Source organism: Dissoconium aciculare (genome assembly GCF_010015565.1).
Source record: "Dissoconium aciculare CBS 342.82 unplaced genomic scaffold K489scaffold_3, whole genome shotgun sequence".
NCBI classification, from domain to species: domain Eukaryota; kingdom Fungi; phylum Ascomycota; class Dothideomycetes; order Mycosphaerellales; family Dissoconiaceae; genus Dissoconium; species Dissoconium aciculare.
The window spans coordinates 1,498,392-1,522,139 of record NW_022984953.1 but is presented as its reverse complement, the minus strand read 5'-3'; the positions used below and the strand labels follow the sequence as shown (position 1 = coordinate 1,522,139).

At 50.9% G+C, this 23,748-nt stretch overlaps 11 protein-coding genes across 11 annotated transcripts; 7 read left to right on the top strand and 4 right to left on the bottom strand.

The window, feature by feature from the left end:
- Nucleotides 1–2,016: 2,016 nt before the first annotated feature.
- Nucleotides 2,017–3,550, top strand: K489DRAFT_429630 (thiolase; the record flags this gene model as incomplete). The annotated part of the gene is made up of 2 exons (XM_033608380.1): nucleotides 2,017–3,291; nucleotides 3,347–3,550. The coding sequence occupies exons 1-2, from the start codon at nucleotides 2,182–2,184 to the stop codon at nucleotides 3,548–3,550; spliced, it is 1,314 nt and encodes a 437-aa protein (XP_033462388.1). The 5' UTR covers nucleotides 2,017–2,181.
- Nucleotides 3,551–3,915: 365 nt separating this feature from the next.
- On the top strand, nucleotides 3,916–7,365 carry K489DRAFT_429629 (kinesin-domain-containing protein). The gene is made up of 2 exons (XM_033608379.1): nucleotides 3,916–6,651; nucleotides 6,710–7,365. The coding sequence occupies exons 1-2, from the start codon at nucleotides 4,133–4,135 to the stop codon at nucleotides 6,972–6,974; spliced, it is 2,784 nt and encodes a 927-aa protein (XP_033462387.1). The 5' UTR covers nucleotides 3,916–4,132; the 3' UTR covers nucleotides 6,975–7,365.
- Nucleotides 7,366–7,646: 281 nt separating this feature from the next.
- K489DRAFT_387343 (uncharacterized protein) lies at nucleotides 7,647–8,879 on the top strand (the record flags this gene model as incomplete). The annotated part of the gene is made up of 2 exons (XM_033606316.1): nucleotides 7,647–8,735; nucleotides 8,763–8,879. The coding sequence occupies 2 exons, from the start codon at nucleotides 7,647–7,649 to the stop codon at nucleotides 8,877–8,879; spliced, it is 1,206 nt and encodes a 401-aa protein (XP_033462386.1).
- Nucleotides 8,880–9,377: 498 nt separating this feature from the next.
- On the top strand, nucleotides 9,378–10,037 carry K489DRAFT_368524 (ubiquitin-conjugating enzyme; the record flags this gene model as incomplete). Its single annotated transcript, XM_033602958.1, has 2 exons — nucleotides 9,378–9,573; nucleotides 9,682–10,037. 2 exons carry the CDS (start codon nucleotides 9,378–9,380, stop codon nucleotides 10,035–10,037), a joined length of 552 nt encoding a protein of 183 aa, XP_033462385.1.
- Nucleotides 10,038–10,203: 166 nt separating this feature from the next.
- K489DRAFT_387342 (uncharacterized protein) lies at nucleotides 10,204–11,412 on the bottom strand (the record flags this gene model as incomplete). Its single annotated transcript, XM_033606315.1, has 2 exons — nucleotides 10,204–11,052; nucleotides 11,389–11,412. 2 exons carry the CDS (start codon nucleotides 11,410–11,412, stop codon nucleotides 10,204–10,206), a joined length of 873 nt encoding a protein of 290 aa, XP_033462384.1.
- Nucleotides 11,413–12,046: 634 nt separating this feature from the next.
- K489DRAFT_387341 (ubiquitin-conjugating enzyme) lies at nucleotides 12,047–12,645 on the top strand (the record flags this gene model as incomplete). The annotated part of the gene is made up of 3 exons (XM_033606314.1): nucleotides 12,047–12,153; nucleotides 12,213–12,437; nucleotides 12,522–12,645. The coding sequence occupies 3 exons, from the start codon at nucleotides 12,047–12,049 to the stop codon at nucleotides 12,643–12,645; spliced, it is 456 nt and encodes a 151-aa protein (XP_033462383.1).
- A 968-nt stretch (nucleotides 12,646–13,613) lies between these two features.
- Nucleotides 13,614–16,375, top strand: K489DRAFT_155569 (uncharacterized protein). The gene is made up of 2 exons (XM_033599252.1): nucleotides 13,614–14,399; nucleotides 14,462–16,375. Exons 1-2 carry the CDS (start codon nucleotides 13,956–13,958, stop codon nucleotides 16,013–16,015), a joined length of 1,998 nt encoding a protein of 665 aa, XP_033462382.1. The 5' UTR covers nucleotides 13,614–13,955; the 3' UTR covers nucleotides 16,016–16,375.
- A 22-nt stretch (nucleotides 16,376–16,397) lies between these two features.
- K489DRAFT_377896 (uncharacterized protein) lies at nucleotides 16,398–17,087 on the top strand. Its single transcript, XM_033604271.1, has one exon. The coding sequence runs from the start codon at nucleotides 16,441–16,443 to the stop codon at nucleotides 17,020–17,022; it is 582 nt and encodes a 193-aa protein (XP_033462381.1). The 5' UTR covers nucleotides 16,398–16,440; the 3' UTR covers nucleotides 17,023–17,087.
- Nucleotides 17,039–19,154, bottom strand: K489DRAFT_377895 (pseudouridine synthase). Its single transcript, XM_033604270.1, has one exon. The coding sequence runs from the start codon at nucleotides 18,873–18,875 to the stop codon at nucleotides 17,154–17,156; it is 1,722 nt and encodes a 573-aa protein (XP_033462380.1). The 5' UTR covers nucleotides 18,876–19,154; the 3' UTR covers nucleotides 17,039–17,153.
- Nucleotides 19,155–19,193: 39 nt separating this feature from the next.
- Nucleotides 19,194–21,332, bottom strand: K489DRAFT_155576 (MFS general substrate transporter). The gene has a single exon (XM_033599253.1). The coding sequence runs from the start codon at nucleotides 21,111–21,113 to the stop codon at nucleotides 19,383–19,385; it is 1,731 nt and encodes a 576-aa protein (XP_033462379.1). The 5' UTR covers nucleotides 21,114–21,332; the 3' UTR covers nucleotides 19,194–19,382.
- A 773-nt stretch (nucleotides 21,333–22,105) lies between these two features.
- On the bottom strand, nucleotides 22,106–23,038 carry K489DRAFT_314648 (uncharacterized protein; the record flags this gene model as incomplete). Its single annotated transcript, XM_033601030.1, has 2 exons — nucleotides 22,106–22,461; nucleotides 22,525–23,038. The coding sequence occupies 2 exons, from the start codon at nucleotides 23,036–23,038 to the stop codon at nucleotides 22,106–22,108; spliced, it is 870 nt and encodes a 289-aa protein (XP_033462378.1).
- Between the last annotated feature and the right edge of the window lie 710 nt (nucleotides 23,039–23,748).

The window sequence follows — 23,748 nt, the reverse complement described above, 5'->3', positions numbered from 1 at the left end:
TTGCTCTCCTGTATTTGTAACAAGAATGCGCCCACGGTCCTGCCAGTAGACCTGTGGCGGGAATTTTGTCGGCGTAGTCCTTGGTTAGTCCCTCCGCTCATTAGCCCAACTGTTCACGTGGACATAATTTTCGGGCATGGTCGGTTCCTCGGGAGATCGGACAAGAAAAACGACTCACATGGGACAGATGCGAGATTTTGTTCCGCAGGCAAGGCAGGCATGATCATTGCTAGCTTTGAATCTCTCGAGCGTGCTGGTCACAAGACATTCTGAATGGCTAGGTCCTGTAGGTAGGTACTCTTCATACAGTTGAAATTGCCGACCCTCTTCGCGCACTTTGCCGAACCTGGAAGCTCATTTGCTCCTATTGCGGCAGTTAACAGTCCTCATGCACAATGGCAGAACAGTGGTGAGGAGAGGATGCTCTTGCTGAACACAAATTTATGTGGCTTGTCAAATCTGGTCGTGTCGGCGAAAGACCGTATGCACAGTCTCAATGTTGTCTGCCTCGGTTGTCACCTGACGCGAATGCACAGTAAATTCCAAGGTTGTTGTCGAAGCCTCCGGGGCTCCCTTCAGGACTGGACTGAGATGCTACATGGGTACATTTCGCACACAGTTCCGAAGCGCCGACTAAAATCCAATGAGACTGGGAAGGACGACCTTAGGACCCTCGAATGGTTCTTCCCACTTGTACAGGGTAGTGCCATGAATGCCCTCGCGATTTGAGAACCACAGAAGCTTGAGATCTTGATGAATGTAGCTTGATGAGGCAAATCCGCACTTGTCATCTTGCTTTAGGGAACGTGAGAGCATCTCCATTCCGCCCGCGTTTGTGGCTTCCGAATATTTATCGGGGCATGCTTGTGCGAAATGAACATCACACGCTACACAACTACATAATCACAAAGCCTTCCAAGGTTGGTCTCATCTTTTGCTCGCTCATTGGCTCAATAGACTTCAGAATCTTTCACTAAGCAATATTGCATCTTAACTCGAAATAAATCAAGGCGAACCATTCATGAAAACGACCAGGTAACAGCTTCAAGTCCAGTGAAGCCCAATCGCACAAAATACGCCGGCAAATGCAAGGCTCACCAGTCCTTGTGTGTTCCAAGGTTGGCTAGTCTTTGTCTTCCAAATTTTTGAATGGCGGTAGCAAATGGTTCGTGCATTCGTGCATTCAGGCGAAATTTATGCCTGTCGTCGTTGGCTAGGAGATGCACTTTGCATTCAAACCCAGAATGCGGTTCTTTTTCAGCAGCTGGTACATCAAAGACACGATTAACCGGGGCATTGCCCAGGTGGTCCGCCGTTGTCAAACTGTAGTCACGCACGTTATAGGCACAGTGGACGACTCCAATGTCGCTTCAAATGCTCAACGGACGGCGATGGAGCCTCAAGGCCTGACATATAAACTTGTGGGTCATAAGTCCGGAAAGAATATTCACACTCAGGTCGGCGATAGACAGAGCACTCAAAGCCTAGAACGGCTACAACATCCATGCGCTGGAGTACATTAATCCAGTGAATCCAAGGAGCGCGGTCTTGAGTCCGATCTTCATCTCGAAGCACCTACTTTGCTGCGATCTCACACGCCGCCCTCATTACTTGAAAATGCTTGCAGCACTCATCGTGCGAAGCAGCACTGATCGTGAAAAGGATGTAGAAGCGTGCAGACTCCCTTGGCATTCTCCCCGGGCGAGTCGGTGGTATTGCTGAGGTCAGCAAATTAGATAACCCATTGAACCTACCCACCCATGATGCATGTTGTTCGTTTCCAGACACAATAGGATTCGAAACTCCGGCATGTGCAGTTCGAGTACTTGTACTGTGCGGTGCTACCTAGGTATGCTACAGAGTGATGATCCTCCAAAGGTGCAATGCACTCGATGATGTACCTACTCGTTTGGGACAAGTCGACTTTTGCACATGTTTGTGGGGGGAACTATGACATCTTTCTCACATGCGCGGAAGCTGGAGGCTGGAGCTCAGAGATATTTGCCGACTTCGGCATGTGTTTTCCGCATCGCCGTGTGCTGAACCGCAGCTAACCTTGGTAGTGGGCTCCTCTCGGGTGACGTTGACACTCATTGGTAATCACTCATAACAAAGCAAGGTTTGTAACCGACTTGTTCGTTCACTGTTTTTCGACATTCTCCAATTGTCGCCATAGCCATCATGGTTTCAACTACCGTGCGCCATTCTGTCTGCTCGACTCTACGAGCGGGCGCGGTCTCAACTTCGACACAGCGCATGCAGCGACCTTTCAGCACGTCCGTCCGACGATTAAAAGAGATTCAAGATGCCTACATTATCTCTGCAGTCCGAACTCCGACAGCGACCTTCAACGGATCCTTCACGACCGTCTCGGCGCCAGAACTCGGCGCGACTGCCATCAGGGAAGCCGTGGCCCGCTCGTCGGTGCCCAAAGAGAAGATCACAAGCGTCTACATGGGCAATGTGATGCAGGCATCAGTGGGACAAGCGCCCGCAAGGCAGGCGTCGATATTTGCTGGTTTGGATCCCTCTGTAGAGGCTACGACCATCAACAAGGTGTGTGCATCAGGCATGAAGGCTGTGGCCATCGCAGCCCAGCAAATTGAACTAGGTCAAGAAGAAGCACTCGTAGCAGGTGGTATGGAGAACATGAGCCGTGTACCATACTACCTTGCTCGAGCATCACAATTGCCGCCCTTCGGTAACATCACAGCCGATGATGGCTTGATCAAGGATGGTTTATGGGATGTTTACAACCAAATTCACATGGGCAATTGCGCAGAGAATACCGTCAAAAAGTACGGCATCACCCGAGAGGAGCAAGACGAGTATGCCATCTCAAGTTTCAAAAAGGCGCAGGAGGCCTGGAAGCAGGGTCTTTTCAAGGATGAGGTTGTACCAGTCACAGTGAAGAGCAAGAAAGGCGATGTTATCATCTCGGAGGACGAGGGCTATAACAAGCTTAAGCCGGAGAAGGTGGCAACTTTGAAGCCCGCATTCGACCGCTCCGGAAGCGGTACTGTCACAGCCGCAAACAGTTCTTCAATGAACGACGGCGCTTCAGCGCTTGTAATTGTCAACCGAGAGCTCGCCAAAACGTACGGCGGCAACAAGCGTGTGCTTGCAAAGATCGTTGCTTACGCGGATGCTGCGATCGATCCTATCGACTTTCCTGTTGCACCGGCCAAGGTCGTGCCCATCGTATTGAAGAAAGCAGGAATCACTGCCGACCAGGTCAAGATTTGGGAATTCAACGAGGCATTCGCGGCTGTCATCAAGGCCAATGGCAAGGTGAGCACAAAACCATTCTTATTATAATGTAAGATTGAGCTAATATATGGCATAGATTTTGGGGCTTAGTGGCGAGAACATAAACCCACGTGGTGGTGCTATATCTTTGGGTCACGCACTAGGCAGCTCTGGATCAAGGATTTTGGTGACATTGCTCCATCAACTCAAGAAGGGAGAATACGGCTGTGCTGCCATCTGCAATGGGGGCGGAGCGGCCAGCGGTATGGTGGTCCAGATGGTCGATGCTGAAGACTTATGAACGATTTATGAATAACTCAGTTGTATGTGCACATAGAGCGAAAACATTATGAACATTTGCCAGGTGGACTAGAGTACGCAACGACATTATGAGTGATCTTTGTGGACGCGACAGCATCTGTCAGCTTGCGCTCGCGGACCTGTGCACTATTCTGAAGTTGGTATTGTCGCTCGAGTGAAGTATCGTGATGACCGTTTATGGTTGTCCAGCAACCAGGGCGTTGCGTGCAGGTGCCTGGAGGGTAATTGTTGTTGCGCACGTGACAAACAAACCTCAAGTGGAGCTTGCAACATTATTAGATAATCTGGGGCTGGTCGTGCACAGGGTGCCCTATGATTGATTGTGTTGTGGAGGCGCATACTCGACATGCCGCTAATCGCACATCAACACTCGTTACACAGCTCTCAAATTCCCATATTGCAGGCTACGGAGTCAACACAAACTCCATATCCGGATCCTCACGATACATAACGACCTGCTCGGCGGAGGGTCGTCCAGTCAAAAGGTGTGCAGGGTGGTGACATCCTCAGCACACCGCTGCCACATAATCCCAGAGCCCCACCATTCACACAAAAAGACAACATGGCGGAACCCAAGACAATCAAGGTCGTGTGTCGATTCCGACCGCAGAACAAGATCGAGTTGGCTGCTGGCAGTGAACAGGTCGTGGAGTTCAAAGGCGACGATACCTGTGCAATCACATCCAAGGACGCCAATGGCTCATTCACGTTCGATCGTGTTTTCCCCACCAATACTCCTCAACATGATGTATTCGACTACTCGATCCGCAGCACAGTCGACGATGTGCTGGCAGGATACAACGGAACGGTTTTTGCCTACGGTCAGACGGGTTCGGGTAAAACGTTTACTATGATGGGTGCCGATATAGGAGACGAAGCAACAAAGGGTATTATCCCTCGTATCGTGGAGCAGATTTTCACCAGCATTATGCAGAGCGACGGAAGCATCGAGTTTACGGTGAAGGTCAGCTACATGGAGATCTACATGGAGAAGATCCGGGACTTGCTGGTGCCTCAAAATGACAACCTGCCGATTCACGAGGACAAACAACGTGGTGTATATGTCAAGGGCCTCGGCGAGTTCTACGTGGGCTCTGTTGGAGAAGTGTATCAAGTGTTGGAAAGAGGTGGTCAATCAAGAGCTGTCGCGGCTACAAACATGAACCAGGAATCGTCTCGCTCGCATTCCATTTTCGTGATCGAGGTAACACAGAAGAATGTCGAGTCCGGTTCAGCTCGGTCAGGTCGTCTGTTTCTCGTCGATCTGGCAGGTTCAGAAAAGGTCGGCAAGACTGGTGCCAGTGGCCAAACATTGGAAGAAGCCAAGAAGATCAACAAGTCTCTCTCGGCGCTCGGCATGGTCATCAATGCACTATCCGACGGCAAGAGCAGCCACATCCCATACAGAGACAGTAAGCTCACCCGCATCCTTCAGGAGTCCCTCGGCGGTAACTCCCGAACTACGCTCATCATCAATTGTTCGCCTTCGTCTTACAATGATGACGAGACAATGTCCACGCTTCGATTTGGTGAGCGCGCCAAGACCATCAAGCAGAAGGCCAAGGTCAACGAGGAACTGTCTCCTGCGCAATTGAAGGCACTGCTCAAGAAGGCACAATCCCAGGTGACGACATTCGAGTCGTATATCCACTCGCTTGAAAGCGAGGTGGGCAACTGGCGGAAGGGAGAGCAGGTGCCAAAAGAACAATGGACTCCAGCCCTGGTCGATGGCCCCAAGTTACAGTCCCACACCCCTGCGAGATCAGCCACGCCAACAAGCCGCCTGAAGCAAGAGGTCCCCGGGACGCCTCGGACAGAAAGTCGACTCGAGCTCGAACGTTCCAGTACACCCAGTTTGGGGCTGGAGAAAGATGAGAAGGACGAGTTCCTCAAACGTGAGAATGAGCTTCAGGATCAACTTGCCGAGAAAGAAAGCAGCTTAGCGGCTGCCGAGCAGGCTCTACAAGTTGCTCGCAGCGAGCTCCGGGAACTTCGGGAAGCACACACACTATCTGTCCGGAATCACGAGCAATCGCGGAGCGAAACGGAGTCATTGCGTATGCAAGTGGAGAAGATTGAGTTTGAGACCAAAGAAGCGGCAATCACCATGGATTCACTCAAAGAAGCCAACACTGAACTCACACAGGAGCTCGATGATGTTAAGCACCAGCTGCTGGACGCTAAGATGTCTGCCAAGGAATCATCGGCAATCCTTGACGAGAAGGAAAGACTCAAACGGGAGCGGATGGCACAGATGATGGCAGGCTTCGATCTGGGCGAGGGAATCATGTCCTCGAGCGAGCTCCAAGTGCGCGAAGTCGTGCAGCAGGTCGAGAGTCTCTTCGACATTGCTAAAGGTGGGGCGGCGGTCAACGCGGAAGAGTTACGTGCTTTGAAAGAGAAACTGCTTGAGATACAGACCCTCGTACGGCAGGCAGACATCAGCTCGAATGGCCACATCGACAGCACGCATAGCGATCTCCTCGAACAGAAGCTTGCACAGACCCGCAAGGAGTATCAAGAACTACTTCAGCGGAACTTGTCTGAGAGCGACATCGAAGAGGTCAAGCAGAAATTACAAGAGGCTATGGCTGCCCAGCAGAACGGTGGCAATACCACAGGCGAGCTTCAGGAGTCCCTGGCGCGACAACAAGACGAGAGCGCTCGCCTACGAACCGAGCTGGAGAACCTCAGACAACAAAATGCGAAGGGTCCTAACGGAGCCAGCCTGAACAAGCAGCTCGCCGATTTTGACAACATGAAAAAGTCGCTCATGCGCGATTTGCAAGATCGATGTGAGCGTGTCATTGAGCTAGAGATTAATTTAGACAGCACGCGTGAACAGTACAACTCAATCCTACGGAGCAGCAATTCAAAGCAGCAGCAAAAGAAGCTCGCATTTTTGGAAAGGAACTTGGAGCAACTCACCATGGTGCAAAGACAGCTTGTTGAGCAGAACGCTCAACTGAAGAAGGAGGTTGCTATAGCAGAAAGAAAATTGGTCGCTCGTGGCGAGCGCATTCGCGGTCTCGAAGGACTGGTCCAGGAAAGTCAGGAAAAGCTGATGATGGCCAACCACAAGTATGTCGCCAGCCCTCACATGTGCTCCGCCGAAAACCTTTACTGACAAAATTTCTAGATTTGAAAGTCAGCTCATGGCTGTCAAGGAACGATTGGAGGCTGCCAAGGTTGGATCAACGAGAGGTCTTGGGCCCAACTCACCAGCTGGCGGAAACTTCGGTAACAACTCTTTTGGACGCATCGCGAAGCCCCTACGCGGTGGAGGCGGAAGTGGCACAGACGGTGTCCAACCTATGGTACCCACGTTTGCTGGCTTGCAGCAGGCCAACCAGGATGGACCCACTAACAAGCGGAGTAGCTGGTTCTTTAACCAGAGGGCATAAACTCCGTGTTTGACGAGGTATATGCACTTCTCATTGTTTTCTACGATAGATGACTTCATGGCGGAAGGCAACTGGATCACGACTGCACATTTGAGATGCAGAGCTTGCACAATACCCATTTCTGCGGCGCGTGCACATGCTTTGCATTATTGAAACATGACAATCTATGGCAACAAGTGACCTAACGGCTGCTCTAAATTGTGTTCATTGGCTAGGCCTGAGATCCATGACTGAATATTTCGGGTCCTTCGTGACACTCTCTCGTATTTGGACCTGTGAGCTCCAGCGTCTTCGTCCTCATGCAAAGACGGGGCTTTGGGGTTGTTGTGACACCAAACTTTATGCGCAAATCGTAACACATCGAACGTCGAGATATTGGAACATACAGAACGAACGTATCACTACGAGAACGTCAGATATCAAAACTTGGGTTTTCTGAAAAGAGTATCAGTATACCTGAGCACCTGCATCCATGGATCCTCCTGTACAGCTTAGGGTTGGGGTAAGCTCCTTGACGTTGCCCAATGCGTTCCAGTATTATTAATAATTCTTAATAACCCATGACGGGCTTCAGACCAGGCGTGTCCTACTCGTGCATGCGTACCGAGTCTTGATCCTCTGCTCCCTACAGCCCGGGAACATCAGAGCAGTCGGCGCGACTCGACGATCATTATGCATTATCGACAGCTTCTGTCCGCAACCATTTGCGCGCTGTTGGCAACCTGCAATGCGGTCGGCGCAACACATACCTCGAATTGGGCAGTCCTGGTCAGCACATCGCGATTCTGGTTCAACTACCGTCATCTAGCAAACACCTTGAGCTTGTATCGAACTGTCAAGCGTCTCGGAATTCCGGACAGCCAGATCATCCTTATGCTGCCAGATGACATGGCATGCAATCCACGGAACGCGTTTCCTGGGAGTGTCTTCAATGACAAAAGCCGGCAGTTGGATGTGTACGACGACAAGGGGACGAGCGAGAACTTGGCTGGAATGGGCGGTATAGAGGTGGATTACCGAGGAAACGAAGTCACTGTAGAGAACTTCATACGACTCCTGACAGATCGCTGGCCTGCTTCACATCCTACATCAAAACGACTCATGACCGATGACCGATCGAATATCCTTATTTACATGACTGGTCATGGCGGCAACGAATTTTTGAAATTTCAGGATGCTGAGGAGATCAGCTCTTTCGACTTGGCAGACGCCTTTGCGCAAATGTGGGAGAAGAAACGATATCACGAGCTGCTGTTCATGATTGATACCTGTCAGGCAAACACCATGTACACAGCTTTCTATACGCCAAACATCATCGCCACCGGGAGCAGCGCGAAGGACCAGAGCAGCTACAGTCACCACGCGGATCAGGATGTAGGCGTGGCCGTAATCGACCGATGGACCTATTACAACCTCGAATTTCTCGAAACAAAACTGAACAGCACTTCTGCGGATGTTCGACTAGGCGAGCTCTTCGATTTCTACACTTTCGATCGAGTGCACAGTGATGCCGGAATTCGCTACGACCTCTTTCCTGGTGGTGAACAGGCAGCGCGAGACAGACGCGTGCTGGACTTCTTCGGCAGCGTACAGAGTGTCGAAGTGGACACGTCGCAGAGCGAAAGTGATTGGAAGGAAGATCTGAAGGCTCTAGGACGAATTCTGGAGAGGCAAGAGGCGGAAATGGAGGAATCGAATGACACGACAATTGTTGAGGAGAAACCCCGATGGAAAACCAAACGGCGTGCATCTGAAGCTCCCGTCAAACATGAAGACCGAAGGCCACAGCTGCTCGACATGGCTCAGCACAAGGATGACTTTATACAGAAGATCATTGGGCTTGTCTCGCTGGTCATGCTCGCCGTAGCTTGGCTGGCTTCCACTCGATTAGGAAGAAGTCCTTGACGGGCAATGTCGCGAATGCTGTACACCTAAGGTTAGGGCAAAAACCATATTGGCTTAACGATCCTGCCGATTCCACCAGAATGCAGGACCGCCCGGCATGCGCGGCGTGCTGAACCGATTTCCATCTCGCTGGTCTTGATACAAGATATGGCGAGTGTTTCACTGGAAGAGATTCAATCGGATTTGAGTACAGGAAAATTGCAGCTCAATCCTGTCGCGATGGGACAATGTTTTTAAATGGTCATGTTCATTCATAAGTCCGACCCCAAATCCTCCTAGCCGCTCACGCCGCTCCCGGGCTTGACCCCGCTCAGGATTACTGCCCACTCTGGCGGGTTAGTGAAAGCTTACAAATGACGGAACAGATAGTCGACAGCATTTGGGTGCAGAAAGATACTTAGATGGTCTCAGAGAGCAGAAGTGTGTCGGATTTTCCAAGAACATCACTGGAGACACAGCGCTGTGGGGACATTCTTCGACAACAGCGCTATCGCCATCATGACCTCGCCTGCTGGACGCGCCACGGAGTCTCCAGGCCCTCGCTCAAGCGCCGCTATCATTCTGGGTCGGCAGCTGAAGCAGATGCAAAGCGATAAAGACATACCCGGTATCAGCTGTGGTCTTGTGGACAATAACATATTCGAGTGGGAAGTCATGCTTATGCTCAGTGACGAGCAAGACAGTCTATATGGAGGTGAGTCGGCGATGCAAGAGAAGCTAAAAACGTATACACCTGTGAAGTCGAGGGTGCTGTGTCGTACTAAATATCAACAACTTGCATACTGACACTCATGTGTGGTAGGAGGCATCTTCAGGACGCGGATGATCTTCCCAAGCACTTACCCGCATCTTCCGCCCAAAATGAAATTCGAGACACCGATCTTCCACCCCAATGTCTACCCGAACGGCGAGGTCTGCATTAGCATATTACATCCACCTGAGGAAGACCAGTACGGCTATGAGTCTGCCTCAGAGCGGTGGTCACCCGTGCAAACGCCGGAGACAATTCTCCTATCAGTAATCAGTATGCTGGGCAGCCCGAATGATGAATCTCCAGCTAATATTGAGGCCGGTAAACTTTGGCGGACGGATCAGAAGGAGTTCAAGAGGCGTGTAAGGAAGTGTGTACGGGATAGCCAAGAGAACGCATGGGAATAGACGACCGGTCCCAACAGCTTATACATGTGAAGATCAACCCGACTTTCACGGGATCCAAATATGCATCCCGCATGGACGAACGCGCCAGGCTCTCGCATCCTGTTATGTGCTCAGCAGAATCTGTTTTCCATTACGAAAGACCCTGCATTTCCAATTCCGCCCGCTACTATCGCCCGCCTGAAGCCCAAAATTTGTCAAGGTGTTCTTGCCGCACCTCGAATGCCCAATGGTGACAAGTCTGGTGCATGACTGGGCTCACTTCTGGTGCATCCTCATTGGCGCCGTCATCGAAAACCTCGCGAACACCGAGCTGCATATATTTCTTCAACAGCATCCTGCGCCACCGACCGGTTTCTCCAACGCATTTTTTCCATCGACTAACTTGCCGTTCATCGTCATCGCACCGTCGTCCTTGGAAGAAGCGCGAATACCACTGGAACCAGCCTCGCACATCATATTCGTGGCGGATCCACCCGCTGGCTTCCCATTCTTCGATGCTTTGGCCACAGGCGACTTTATATTTGTTCACATCGGCATTGTATTCTGGATTGGTGAGGAATGTTTCCGCGTTCAGGTCTGCAATCCACTGGTTTGGTAACTCCTGCCAATCATTTTCGATAATAATGCCTAGCCTTCTAGATCGTAGAGGCCGGAAATAAGAGCCGCCGAAGCAACCTTCTCTCAGCATTTCCTCTGGCGATTTGTTCGGCGCGAAGTCGGGATAGTCTTCGAAATGGAAGACTTGCTCTTCGTCTCGGGTTGGTAGAGGGGCTTGTGGCGTCCAGTCTGTCCACGATCGTTTGATACTATCAATGTCTTGAAGTAGGACGGTGGCTTCGATATTGCGATCCGCAGGGTTACTTTGTCGGGTCTTTGCCTGTTGTTTGCTTGCCGCTTTTGGACGACCTGTCGCTCTCCGATCACGATCATCTTCACTATAGACCGGCTTTGCAGGCGCTGCAGCGATTCTCGCGGAGCTGCGCGAAGGAACGTTTGGTACCGCAAGCTTTCGCTTCTTATTGAGGGGCTTGTTCTTGGTGGTATGAGGGACTACGGACGCGATGTTGAGTTCTGCTAAGAGCCTTTTGTTTCGCGTAATTCTTTCTTGCCGTAGGATTTCATACTCGTTCATCTTGCTTTTCGTGACGAAGTCACGCGCATGAACTTCGACGATTGTTGGCACTCTTGCAGCTCTGTGCAGTATTCCTGGAATCGCGCGCGTCGTGACTCCAGTGACATCATAATCGTTCACGCCGTGCACGCCTGTCTCGCGCTTACAAAACACAGCTGCTACTCGCATCTAATGACCCCCGGGCGGAACAAAGATTTATGTTCTTCATCGTCATCTTACAGTAACAAATACTGAACCATACATCTACGTATAACATTATCAGTTTAGAACTATGAGAATATCTTAATATTCGAGACCTCAGCGCTTGTTCGAACCGTCGATATTGGTATCGCGCGTGCAGAATGCTGACTAAATGCCCATCACACCGAGCCACCTGGGCACCTATTTGTCCCGCGCTGCCATCATCATCGTGCGCGGCTGCAGACCGACAATCTTTGGGTACTGCACACGCATCTGGGTGAGCGATTGCAACTGGAGGACATCATGCAAAACAGTGACAGCGCGATCGCCGAGGTACTGTACACTCCATTTGAGCCGCACGCCATCGGACGGAGTGGACGCACGTTACAGGTGGCGATCACGATACCCATCACGTGTCGTTTTCCCTTCCCCGTCCGCGTCAATTGCGGCGAGGGGGACCCCGCGCACTTGCCCATCATAGTGCTACAGTTCGGCGAACCTTCGTGGTGATTGCAGTATTCGGAGCCCGTGGCCCATCTTGCATCTTGTTATCTCGAACAACACTTCCATAGCACCGCAATCAAATTCCAACAACACTTGATCCACGCGCTTGTCCGCCTGATTCCAGGTCAACTTACTTGCGTATCTCTCCAGCAACGACAGCTTGCTACCGCGAAGTGGTCCCAAACCGATCACCATGTCGACGGCTGCCCGTAGGCGCTTGATGCGCGACTTCAAGCGAATGCAAACCGACCCCCCGGCAGGTGTCAGTGCAAGTCCCATTGCAGACAATGTCATGACATGGTACGATTTGAAATGCGATCGAGCTCCCGAGTATCTTGCTGAGACAGTGGCCCGTACAGGAATGCTGTGATCATTGGGCCTAGCGACACGCCCTTTGAAGATGGGACCTTTCGCCTAGTCATGCATTTCGAAGAACAATATCCCAACAAGCCGCCGGGCGTTAAATTTATCAGCCAAATGTTTCATCCCAATGTCTACGCAACAGGGGAGCTTTGCTTGGATATTTTGCAAAATCGATGGAGTCCGACCTATGATGTGGCGGCGATATTGACCAGCATTCAAAGGTATGAATCGATTGAGGGACTGTACCATCGTGGCTTGGTGGCGCATGCGGCGAGTGGCACCGGCTGACTGTCGGAAAAATGCAGTCTACTAAATGATCCGAACACGTCAAGTCCAGCAAATGTCGAGGCTAGTAATCTGTACAAAGACAACCGAAAGGAATATACGAAACGCGTGCGAGAGACGGTTGAAAAGAGCTGGGAGGACTGAAAAGCTTTTGAACAACGAGTATTCAAAACACAGAATGCCGACGAACACTGGGCACTTCTTGTGAACAGCATTGGCAGCAAGCAGGTGACGCGCCACATCTGCGCCATCAAGCTGCGGGTCACGACATCATTGAGCGAGACGTTGGGGCTTCTACGTGTTGCTCCGAATCGAAGTGCAGGAGAAGCTAATGCGCTCCGTTCGAACTACCTCGTCTCGCGCTGTACGCACCGACGAGGAGCTTTTCGCTGCATCTACAGTATGCATAATCTCTCCGGCTCGTACGAGCTCCGCAGATCGGGTTGATGGGATTTCGGGCCAAGTCTGCACGAGACAGCACATGTGGGTCCCTATACATCTTGCAAGCCGTGTAGATCCTAGTTTGACACGAAATCCAGCCATTTTTACGAATATATCTATATCTCATGCCTGGTGCGAACTCGGACGATTTGCGAAAGTTCTGCCAGCTCTCAGAAGAGTTGCCAAGTCTGACGACGAGCATCCACGTGGAAGCGCTGTTCAACTCGTGGAATAGTCCTGAGTGTGCGTAGATGAGATGATCCTGTCGGATTGTGTAGAGCGAAGGTAGGAGTATGTCGTCCAGGAAATCCCTCAGGATGGGTTGCATTGTCTGGTCTTCACATCAATCGCTGTCGTCTATTCGCGATATGTCGGTGGCCTCGTGCCGTCTCAACATTCAGCTGAAAGTCGATATCTGGTAGACCAATTTTACGACCACTGGACAACAAATGCCGCTTTGACCGAGCCATACAAAAATAGGGGCATAAAGCCGAAACTTGTCACAGGCGTAGGACAGGAATTCGGTGTTGCACCGCTAGGTCAGAACCCGCATTTCTGTTCCAAGAAAATGTCTTCTAGAGATATCACACGCGGTCGTCATTGAGCCGGCCACGAAAAAGCTTCATCTTCAACGTACCCAGCACTTCTGCGGATTGGTGTCTGCGGCTCTGGATAGTACACTACCTGTACCAATTTTGCATTGGTCTTTGGTCACTCTTATCAGAACGTGATAAGCTGACACGCACTTGTGGTTCGGCCTCGCGACTCGGCGTTTCTGTAAGATGTCCAAACTTGTCTGCGTCGTCACTACCGGATGTTTGCCGGGTCTCACCTCCTCAACTCGATCGATCCACACCTGGGAATTTATCGTTCCAATCACCTCAGCACAACTACCTGGAGTGATACGCTTTGGATGATTGTCACTGCATTGCACATCACTTTGGATCCTCTCGAACATCCCGCCGCACGCAATACAGCTCTTTGCTGAGCCTTTGCTCTGTGATACCAACGCTATGCATGTCGTTCTTTCCCTCCTGCTTGGGCATATTTGCCTGTGCGCCAGAGCAGCATTTGTCATGGAATCCTCGCATAACACCATGACGAAGACGCCGAGCTACAACTGGGCGCTTGACAATGGCTCACAGGGCTCGTATCCAACTCACCGCTACATTACTGAGGACAGCATTACTTCTCCAGTCGTGAACTTCGCGACTTGGCATCCTGATTGCGAAAATGATCTATACACGTTAATCACACCCCGAGGAGCAGCAGTAGTACGAGCTGCACCGATGTTATTGGATCAGCGCGGGAATCTGGTTTGGACAAGATCCTTCAACAACAAATATGGTGGACAAGCCTATGGGCTAGATGTGCAAACATATCAGGGACAGGAATACCTCACCTTCTGGATTGGAGATGATCGTGTCAAAGGCCACGGATCGGGATCATATTACATGGTGGGCATGAATGCACTGGAACAGAAGTTTGTCTCGCTCCCTACATGCTGACGCCAATACAGTTAGACACATCCTATAACATAGCATACGAAATCGAGGCACTTAACGATCTCGATGCAGATTTACACGAATTCCACATTACGCCCGAAGGCACGGCCTTGTTGACGATCTATCAGGTCATCGAATATCATTCTCGGGATCTGCATAAATCTTCATCAGCAAACCAACTCGAGCCACTATTCATCTGGGACTGTTTGTTTCAAGAGATCACGATCAAATCACGAGAGCTGATATTCCAGTGGCGGGCATCCGATCATGTTGCTCTTACCGACAGCTATCGTGAAGTTGTTGGTGGCTCTCAAGAAGATCCGTACGACTATTTCCATATGAACAGTATCGAGAAGGATCACCATGGAAATTACCTCATCTCTGCCCGCTATCCACAAAGCATCTACTATGTTGACGGAAAGAGTGGAGATATCATCTGGGTCTTGGGAGGGAAAGGGAATATTTTCTCCGATTTGAGCGAGGGCTCCGCGATCAGCTTTGCGTGGCAGCACGACGCACGACTACACGCACTAGATGCTATTCCCGAGATCTATCAGCCAATTGGGGAGCGCAAAGGTGTCGAAGTCGTGTTGATCAGCATGTTCGATAATGCTGCGGAAGACTATCGATACGACTATGGTGTTGGCTACTCAAGGGGGTTGTTGCTCGAGTTGACATTTCCAGAAATATCTCATCGAGAAACAACCCAGCGACATCCGCAACGTTATTCTGCCTCAAATTATGATGAAACTGCTGACGTGAATCTGCAAAAGATTGCAGATATCAACGGGACAAATCAAGCTCACACTGTACGAGTGATTCAGTCTTATGCGAATCCTCAACTGATACGCTCCTCATCACAGGGGTCGATGCAAGTGATCCCAAGGACAAGGACCGGCAACGCAAGCGTAATAGTTGGCTATGGTTTGAACGCGGCTTGGACTGAATTCAATACTGACGGTGCTGTGATCTGTGACGTGCACTTCGCAGCTCGGACTACCTGGGAGAGCGGTGATGTACAGAGCTATCGCACGCGAAAGGCATCATGGGTTGGGCGCCCCAAATCCACGCCAGCGGTCGCGATCACGGATGATGGCATGTGGCTCTATGTCTCTTGGAATGGTGCTACTGAAGTCAACCAATGGGTGCTGCAAGCTTCAGTCGGCTATGCCAGTAACGAGGTTTGGAACGAAGTACATCGCCTACCGAAATCGAGCTTCGAGACGGCTTTCGGCTTGACGACTCACTCAGACCACGATCGATACTTTCGTATTGTCGCGCTGGACCGCAGCGGACAACCTCTGGACCATGGAACCAGTCGAGTGTTGGATCGTCAAGCCAAGGAAATGGCCAGCGCTGTTCTAACAGGCCTCACGTCCGATAAAGTCGCGGGTTTTGAGACTTTGGTCATCTCAATCTCGGTGCTCACCCTCGGTGTTTGCATCTTCCTGGCGTGGTATTCAGCAGGACCTCATGCGAGCAATCATCATTACGGGAGAGACAGCCCCGGTGTTCTTATGTGGCAGAAGGGTGTGGCTTACGCGCGATTGCGAGCCGGCTCTGGATAATAAAATGGGTCGTTGACGGCCGATGACAGGCACGAACGCTGACGCCTTCTTTCCAGTCTTTGTCATATGACAGTGTGCGAACACAGTATGCACGGTGTGAGAAGAAAGAGGTTGCGTCAGTTTTATCTTTTGCGATCAATGGAGCTTTCAGCCTGTCACATACAGCCTCAGAATTGAACTTCATGCGGTGTCGTTGTAATCACAGTCAACTAAGATGTTCCAGGACTTCTGAAGCATCAAGTGTAGCTAGATGAAGTGAGGTGCTGCAGTTGGTGGATGGGCCTGGTCTTACAACCCTAAATTTGTCCACTACCTAGGTACAGGTGCTTCGCCATCTCCAAAAGTTCGTTCCAGCTTCAGCGTGTCAATTGCATAGTCGTCGGCGTACACCTTCACCCTGAATTTTCAGCCGGGCGTGGTCGAGAATGCTGACAACACGAAGGCCGACGCCAACAACAGTGGCCTTCACAGTATCCACAGCGTCACCCAAGAACACAGTGGCAGCGATCGCACCAAGCTACTTTTTCATCGCTCTGCGTATCCTGCTCGGTCTGTATGTCTGCACGGCATTGCTATTCGAGGGTGCAGCAGCTTTCCCTGGATTCGTCGTCGTCCGAATTGCAGCGACATTTTGTCAAGAATCTTTTGGATTGTCCAACGGCTATCAGATAGCGCAGCAACTTTCCAACAATTTGCATGTCGCATGGCGATTGGTGCTCTGCGCTGGCCTGGGCTGGATTGTCTTACGACGTGGTTATACTGAGGAATCACTACTGGTCGTGCGAGGACTCGGTGTCCAAACGAGCTCTACTGGTTCGACGTGGTTGGCAACAACTTCCACTCGATTTATTCCCACCAGTGCAATTCAAGACATATTGATTCACGAAGCCTTCAAGGGCTTCGAGGTACGATTTTATATGGCCATTGTGGTCGCTGGTGGCGAAGATGCCGTTGTCGTGTTCCCTGTAAGCTCTCAAGTCACGTTGCTTGCGAAAGGAGCATACTGATCACATAACGGCGCAGAAAATCATGCCAGGACGCGAAGTCTTGGAAAAGGTGTGGAGAGGAGCGAAGGCGTGTCTTTATGAGCCAAAGACCTGAGACTTTCGCAAACATTAATTGTTCTTCGGATTTAATCCTAGAGTTCTGTTCCCTCTGGAGTCGGACCTTTCGAGTCAAGTTTCTTACCCTTCCGTGTCGCGTATCGCGCGTTAACGACGTCCGGCTCTTCCATGCAAGCACGCTGCGTGATGGGAATATAAGTGCCTACAGTTCTGGAGGCCTCGCCGCCATCGAAAATTCTGTCACTCCGGTCCCCGATAACGTTGTTTGATCCGATCGATGCTGGCTGTCGACGACGATCCTGCATCGCAACTGCACCCATCAATCCCCAGGCCAGAACTTCGTCGATGCGACGCTTTCGCCAAAGAGCCCACAGATCGTCCATCAGCACGTCACGACGCTGTCTCGTATTGAGCACCGAGTCCTTAGACTGTAGAATCTGGATCTGTCCGTTGTCTGCGCTGTCATTGTAAATCCATTCCATGGCATTTTCAAAGCTAGGGACCACTGTTGCAGGATCCGATGCATAGTCGCCGTTCGCAGCCTCTTCGCGAGCAGGAAAAATGCAATCCCAAAGAACCAGAGGCACGTCGCTAGCCATCTCATATAACGGCTTTGCTGGTGTGCGGGAGATGTCTAGGAGCGTATCCACGATAGCTGGCGCTTCGAAGCCTTGGCCAACCAGGAATAGTACAGCCACCAAGTGCCGGACCTGGTGCCACAGAAAGGCACTACCTCGGACCTCGAAGTAGTATAATTCAGGCGGTGCCAGGCCTCGCGGTTCTGCGCCACTGCTCTTCTCTATTGAGTCTCCATGAACCCGATGGATTCCGGCGTGAAATATGCGGCGCTGGAAATTGGTTATCTGTTTACTTGGATCGACTTTGCAGAAGTTTCTAAAATCATGAAGTCCTTCATATTTTTTGGCTGCTGCTCCCATGGCCTCAATGTCCAACCAACCCTCATCCGTGGTCTGGCCGGCCTGGAGCTTGTCATGTTCCGACCTCCGCTCAGGCATTGGGTAGAATGCGGGATTAGTGAAGAAATACCTATACCGCCTCTCTCTACAGTCGAACCTGGCGGAGAAGTCTGGCGGCGGACGCGCGCACCACGCAAGCATGCGGATGTCTGGCGGCAGTACCTTGTTCAGCATCTGAACATATGGGATCTCGTCGCGCACATCATCAAATGGTACCATGGCGGAAGTGGACTCGACATCGGTCTCTGCTGAGTCTAGCCCAGTCTGAAGATCGCTCTCCACTCCCGCGACATCATCAGGAGCATTCGCTTCGCTCTGCCGCAGTGCAGCTGGATTTCGTGGTTTCGGCCGATTGCTTCGCACCCGAATGCCTATGACTTGTCCAAAAGCACTCACACCACGATCTGTGCGTCCACATTTGCTATAATCGCAGCCATCCCATGTCACCTCATCTTCCCTTTGTCCGACCTTTCGTGTTGGGAAGATAAGGCGGGTCTTGTGCAGCGCCCGCCAAACCTCCTCTTCGATCGTTGGCAGAGGTGTGGTATTGTTGGTGTGGTGCTCGAAGCCATTGTAGTTGCCGCCTAGATAGGCGAATTTCAATGCAATCAAGCGCGTCGTGTACCTGCTCGGGTCGAACTGCTTCGGCGCCTTTCTTGGCTTCTTCCGCGGAGGATCATGAGAAGTTGAAGAGCTTGTGGGCCCATTTGTAATCTTCCTGACTTGGTCGTTCTTTGCACGAAGCTGGACTTCAAGCTCCGACACACGCTGGATAAGGTCGGCGTGACTCCAAGATGTGTAGTCTGGAGGAGACGTCATTGGTGTTGTTCGAATTGTTGTTGTCACTATAGCTCTGTGCTTTGGAAACACGAGATGCAGTGTTCGTGATGCAGAAATGATTCGCAAACTGCAATGAGCTCCGATCAGCATAACATATGGCTGTTTCATAGCCTTGCCATTCTACAGTGTTTATATGTATAAACTTTTTCCCGAGCGAATGACGCGGGAGTTCTCTAACCCATCACGTGACTAGTTCGTTGCATCAGAGGAGGTCATCGCAGTGCTTCAAAGTCAATTTTGCATTTGCAAGCGACTCATGCAAATTGCGTCAAGCGATATGATGACGGCGGAGAGAAGCGTAGATGACACGAAATGCTCAATACGCGCGGCTTGGAGTCAGGCCGCTGATCTGCTTGCGTCGAAATGAAATGAAATGAAATGAAATGCACGTGTCCAAGGTTGCCCCTACGCATTGTCGGTTTTATGGAGAGTAACCACCACTAGGAGCACAGATGGTTATACGATTACGAGTTCCATCGCGGAATCCTAGTGACGGGTTCGTTGGAGCGCTGGTGGTGGTTCCAGCTCAATATCTTCAGGTAGCAGAATTTCATGTCCACTCCCGTTTCTGACCCGATGACTGATAATGCAGCCGATTGCTGCAATGACAGCCACCAGCCACCAGGCTAATTGTCCGATACCCTTCTCAACACTTACACCATACCAATAAGCTGCAATCATAGGCCCAAGGGTCCGAAATGCTGCGGAATCAGCACTGCCCAACCCATGCACAGTGCCAAGCACACTGGGATGCGGCGAAGCATTGTTTAAAAGGATGATCGCTGCAGGCATTGTGAACGTGCGCGCCGAAACTTGCAATACCAATACCGAGCTGATGCCAGCCCAAACGAGAAGGCCGCTTGCTGATGCAGGCGGAGCATCGCGTGAAGGTATGGAGGAGAGGAATGGCGTCAAAAAATATGCCACGGGGAAAAGGGGCAGCGACCAACGGAAGCAACGCAGCAGACCAAATCGCTGAGTGACTGAAGGGTACAAAAGTAGTTGCAATGCACCCCCAACGAAGCCTAGAATTGCCATTGAGTTCCCAATCAAGATGGGAGAAAAGCCGAGTCCAGATGACCTGGTCACATCAGTCCTCCAGTGCAGACTAGCGTTTCGCCCCTGGCTTCGTTCTTCATTCACAAAGTCAGCATTACTCAGTCGGGGTCCTGCAAGGAAAAGAGTCCATAGATTGGCAAACGCTCCCAGATGAAAGTCGAAGATGGCAATGCTAAGCAGTGTCCAGATCAGATTTGGCGTCCAGATCTGGAAAAACGACATCCTTGGAGTCACGCCGTCCAACTTTGCATGGCTCGACTGTACTTCATTCTCGTCATGATCATCCGAGTTGGCCAGGAGACCTTCATTTTGATGCACGACAGATGAAGCATGCCGATCGCCCATCTTGAATCTTGTGGTCAAAAGTTTGTAGCAGGTGCGCGCAACCTGGAAAGGACTAAAAACCACCATGTTCATAGGTTGTTTGGCCTTCAATGTCTCATGCAAGCCGGAATGAACAAGGACTGCCTCTGTGAACAACAGCGCTGTGCTCAACAAGTTGGCCAGAGCGAATGGGTACTGCCTCATCCACGTCAATCCATCATCGCCACCCAGGAGGCTATGTGGACCAAACAGGGAGGACATATTGGTATATGGATAAATCAACAGGCTAGTAAATACGGGACCGGCAACATTGGCGAAATTGAAGGCCACGGGAAAGAATAGGAATGCTCGAGAATGCCAGGGTTTCGGTATGCACTCAGCGACCAATGTCCGCGCTGACCCGACAGTGCCATTGATCGCACCAGTGAGCAGCCGCCATGCCACTGCTTGCTGAAAATTACTGCTGAAGCCAAGACCGGCGCAGCCAATGCCCGTTCCGATGAGACCAATGTTAAGCACAGTCTTTCTCCCGAATGCAGGGTGGTCGGCTACTCTGCCCCAAATAATGCTTGTGATGATCTGCGCGGCTGTGAAGGAGCCTTGGAGAATACCTGCTTGATATGCAATCGTTGCCTGCGAAAGGCTCGGATCGAAGCTCTGCAATTGGTGGACCATAAAAGTTTGCAGTGCTGCCTGCTGAAAGAAGTCCACGAATCGCGAAAGTGCCAAGATGAATAGTTGGTCTTTATTGGGTAAATTTTTGAATGTTGGAATTTGTGATTCTGTTGGTCCAACACTTTCGACGTGATCTTGATTCCTGGTGTTCTCCATCATAAAAAGGAGCCTGTTGTAATGGCGCCGTTTCAAAGGGTGGGCAGTTGCGCAATCGTCGCTTGGTAATCAGCCTCCAAGTATTAGAAGGTTCCTGATGTGTGACCGTCAAAGGTGGAACGATAATTGTTCGAATGCATTGTGAGAGACTACGTTGAAGGATCCCTTGTTGGCAGGATCGACCTGCAACGAGCACAAAGAGCGGCGCGGTGACTCAGGCGCATCTTTCATGATTGCAACGATTATGACATTGTTGGGGCGCCATCCTCAACAAGATTCAAGCTGTCCACAGGTGTCAGCGAGGTCCATCAGAGCCCTAGAGTCATTAAAGGATAAGAATCGCATGCGCATGTTGTGATCACTTATCTGAGCGACGTCATGCTTACAACGTCCAGACTCCAACAAATTCGGGGCCTGCCATGAGGTACGAGATCTGTTATTTCAGTACCTAGTGTGTTCCCAAGCATTACGCAATTTGTATGCACACGTTATTGCGCACAATCGCCGCCTCACGTCTGTGTACCAATGAATATGACGAGAACGTGAAGCATAGTAAGTTTCAGGCATTGTCAGCGGCTTCAGACGCGGTGGCACGCAAATGTACAGTATGTACATACGCAAATCGGCTTGGACACTCCCGGAGACGGGCTTGAATGGCGACCTAGTCTGCGAGAACACACACAGGCATGAATCTATCCAGGTTCGTATGACACGTCTGATCACCTGAGACACACACAGCCAATCCCAATATCATGGCATAAAATAATTAGTAGTCGTGAAATATTTCATAAGGAGATATCGATCTGAGCGCTGTCCAACAATTGATAATAACAGTGATGCTGGCCACATGCAATCCGCCGCCAATGAAAGGAATGCCATGTATAGTGCGTGCATGATGATCATTTCGAGCGAGAAGAAGAAGGATGAGCTATTGAAAGACTCGACAAGAATCTCCAACAGATATGCGTCACGTCAACGCTTCGGCTAGTAAGGCATCACAACACCCGCAAGATGTCGCCGAAGAGCAAATTCACAGTTATGCCCGCTCCGAGCACAACTGCGATCAAGGTGATTCCCAATACTGCCATCCGTAACAAGACATTCATTAGCTGCGCGCGATTACGCCGTCGGCACCGTTCGACGAATCCGTCCGTGTCGTTCACATGCGGGAACTTGGTTTTGATGGGCATAGGCACTTGAAGGAAGTCGCACAGAGGCTGCCAGCCTTGACCCATTCGATACTCGAGCAGATTTTCCTTTGGTACCATCGCACGCACTTCTTCGTAATGCTCCCGGAAACGTCGCTTGCCATTCTTTTCGAAGTCGCCTTCCCAAAAGACGTCCCAGAACTCTGCAAACTCGTGTGTCAGTTAGAGGAAATTTTTGACACGTCATGAACAGGGTGGCAAAGCACTGGAAATCATCGGCTGATAGAGGCCAGCCGCCCAATCGAACTTTGAGATCATTTCCAGCTCCGGATCGGTAGCACGCCAATGAACGGTCCTCAGGGTACTAGCGTGCCAGCTATCGACATCCCTCGTTGTCAGTATGACTTTGGCGTCAGGATAGGCTTCGATCAGCTCTCGAGCAAAGGCTACTGCAGGCCAGTCGCAGATGGCTTGACAATGTCCAGTGAGTTGGTCCCATTGCTCACGACCAAATCTACCCTTGCCATCAAACTTGGCCGCCAGTGCATCCGACCACATCAGACAATCTGGTGGGTTCTCCACAGCTGCTGACAGCATGTGATAGCAGTCGTCGAAGCCAATCTCCTTGAGCGCGTTTCGAAGCGATGCAGTGCCGGTCCTTCCCAAGCCCAACGCCAGTATCTTCATGGGCACCACGCGGCTACATTCTCGTCGATTGATATCGGTGTCAGAGGTGAATAGATCCGTGGCCGGCTTTGGCGTGTACGATTGAAACGCCATAGTTTGGTCGTGTTGCCGACGAGCAGGGCTCTGCAGAGAACGAGGAAATACGTAGCGAAAAGCGAACCGATTCCATCATTGGCGAAGGTATGAGCTCTTTGTGAGATATCACGGCAACCATGATGGAGATCGTGCGGCAATCGCGATCGCCTGTAGTATGAATCGCCGGAAATGTCGCATAGAGCAACTGCGCCTTCAGTCATCGTTCTTGGCTGATGACGATGCGGTGATCGTAGTGAGGCGACTTCCGGTGCAAGTTCATCACTCCAGCTTGTTTGAACCTTGAATTTGTCTGATGGACGTACGCGTTGCTCACGCCAAGCATCTTGCGGCGTATTGGAAATGGGTTCGACCTGCGTGTCACACTCTAATCGCTGCCAAGTCTTACAGCTCCATGAAAGTTCCGTGGAGATATCCGTGGATCGCCGGAGGTGGTGCTGTGATTAGAATCTATATTCTACGCGACGGTCAATATCAATGAATATCAAGTTTTAGGTAGATTGCATGAATATTAATCCGCCCTTTCGAAGAAGTAGATGGGAGCTGTCCGTAGCCCCGTTGTGCTTGAGTATGTTATTTTCCGAAGGCTGTAGTAGCAGTGATGATATTCACAAGCCACCTGGGCACATGGGAATGCCCAAAACCGTGAAGCAAACAGCCTGAGTCTTATTCAGTACGACATCCATCTTGCACGACTCTCTGCTTGATAT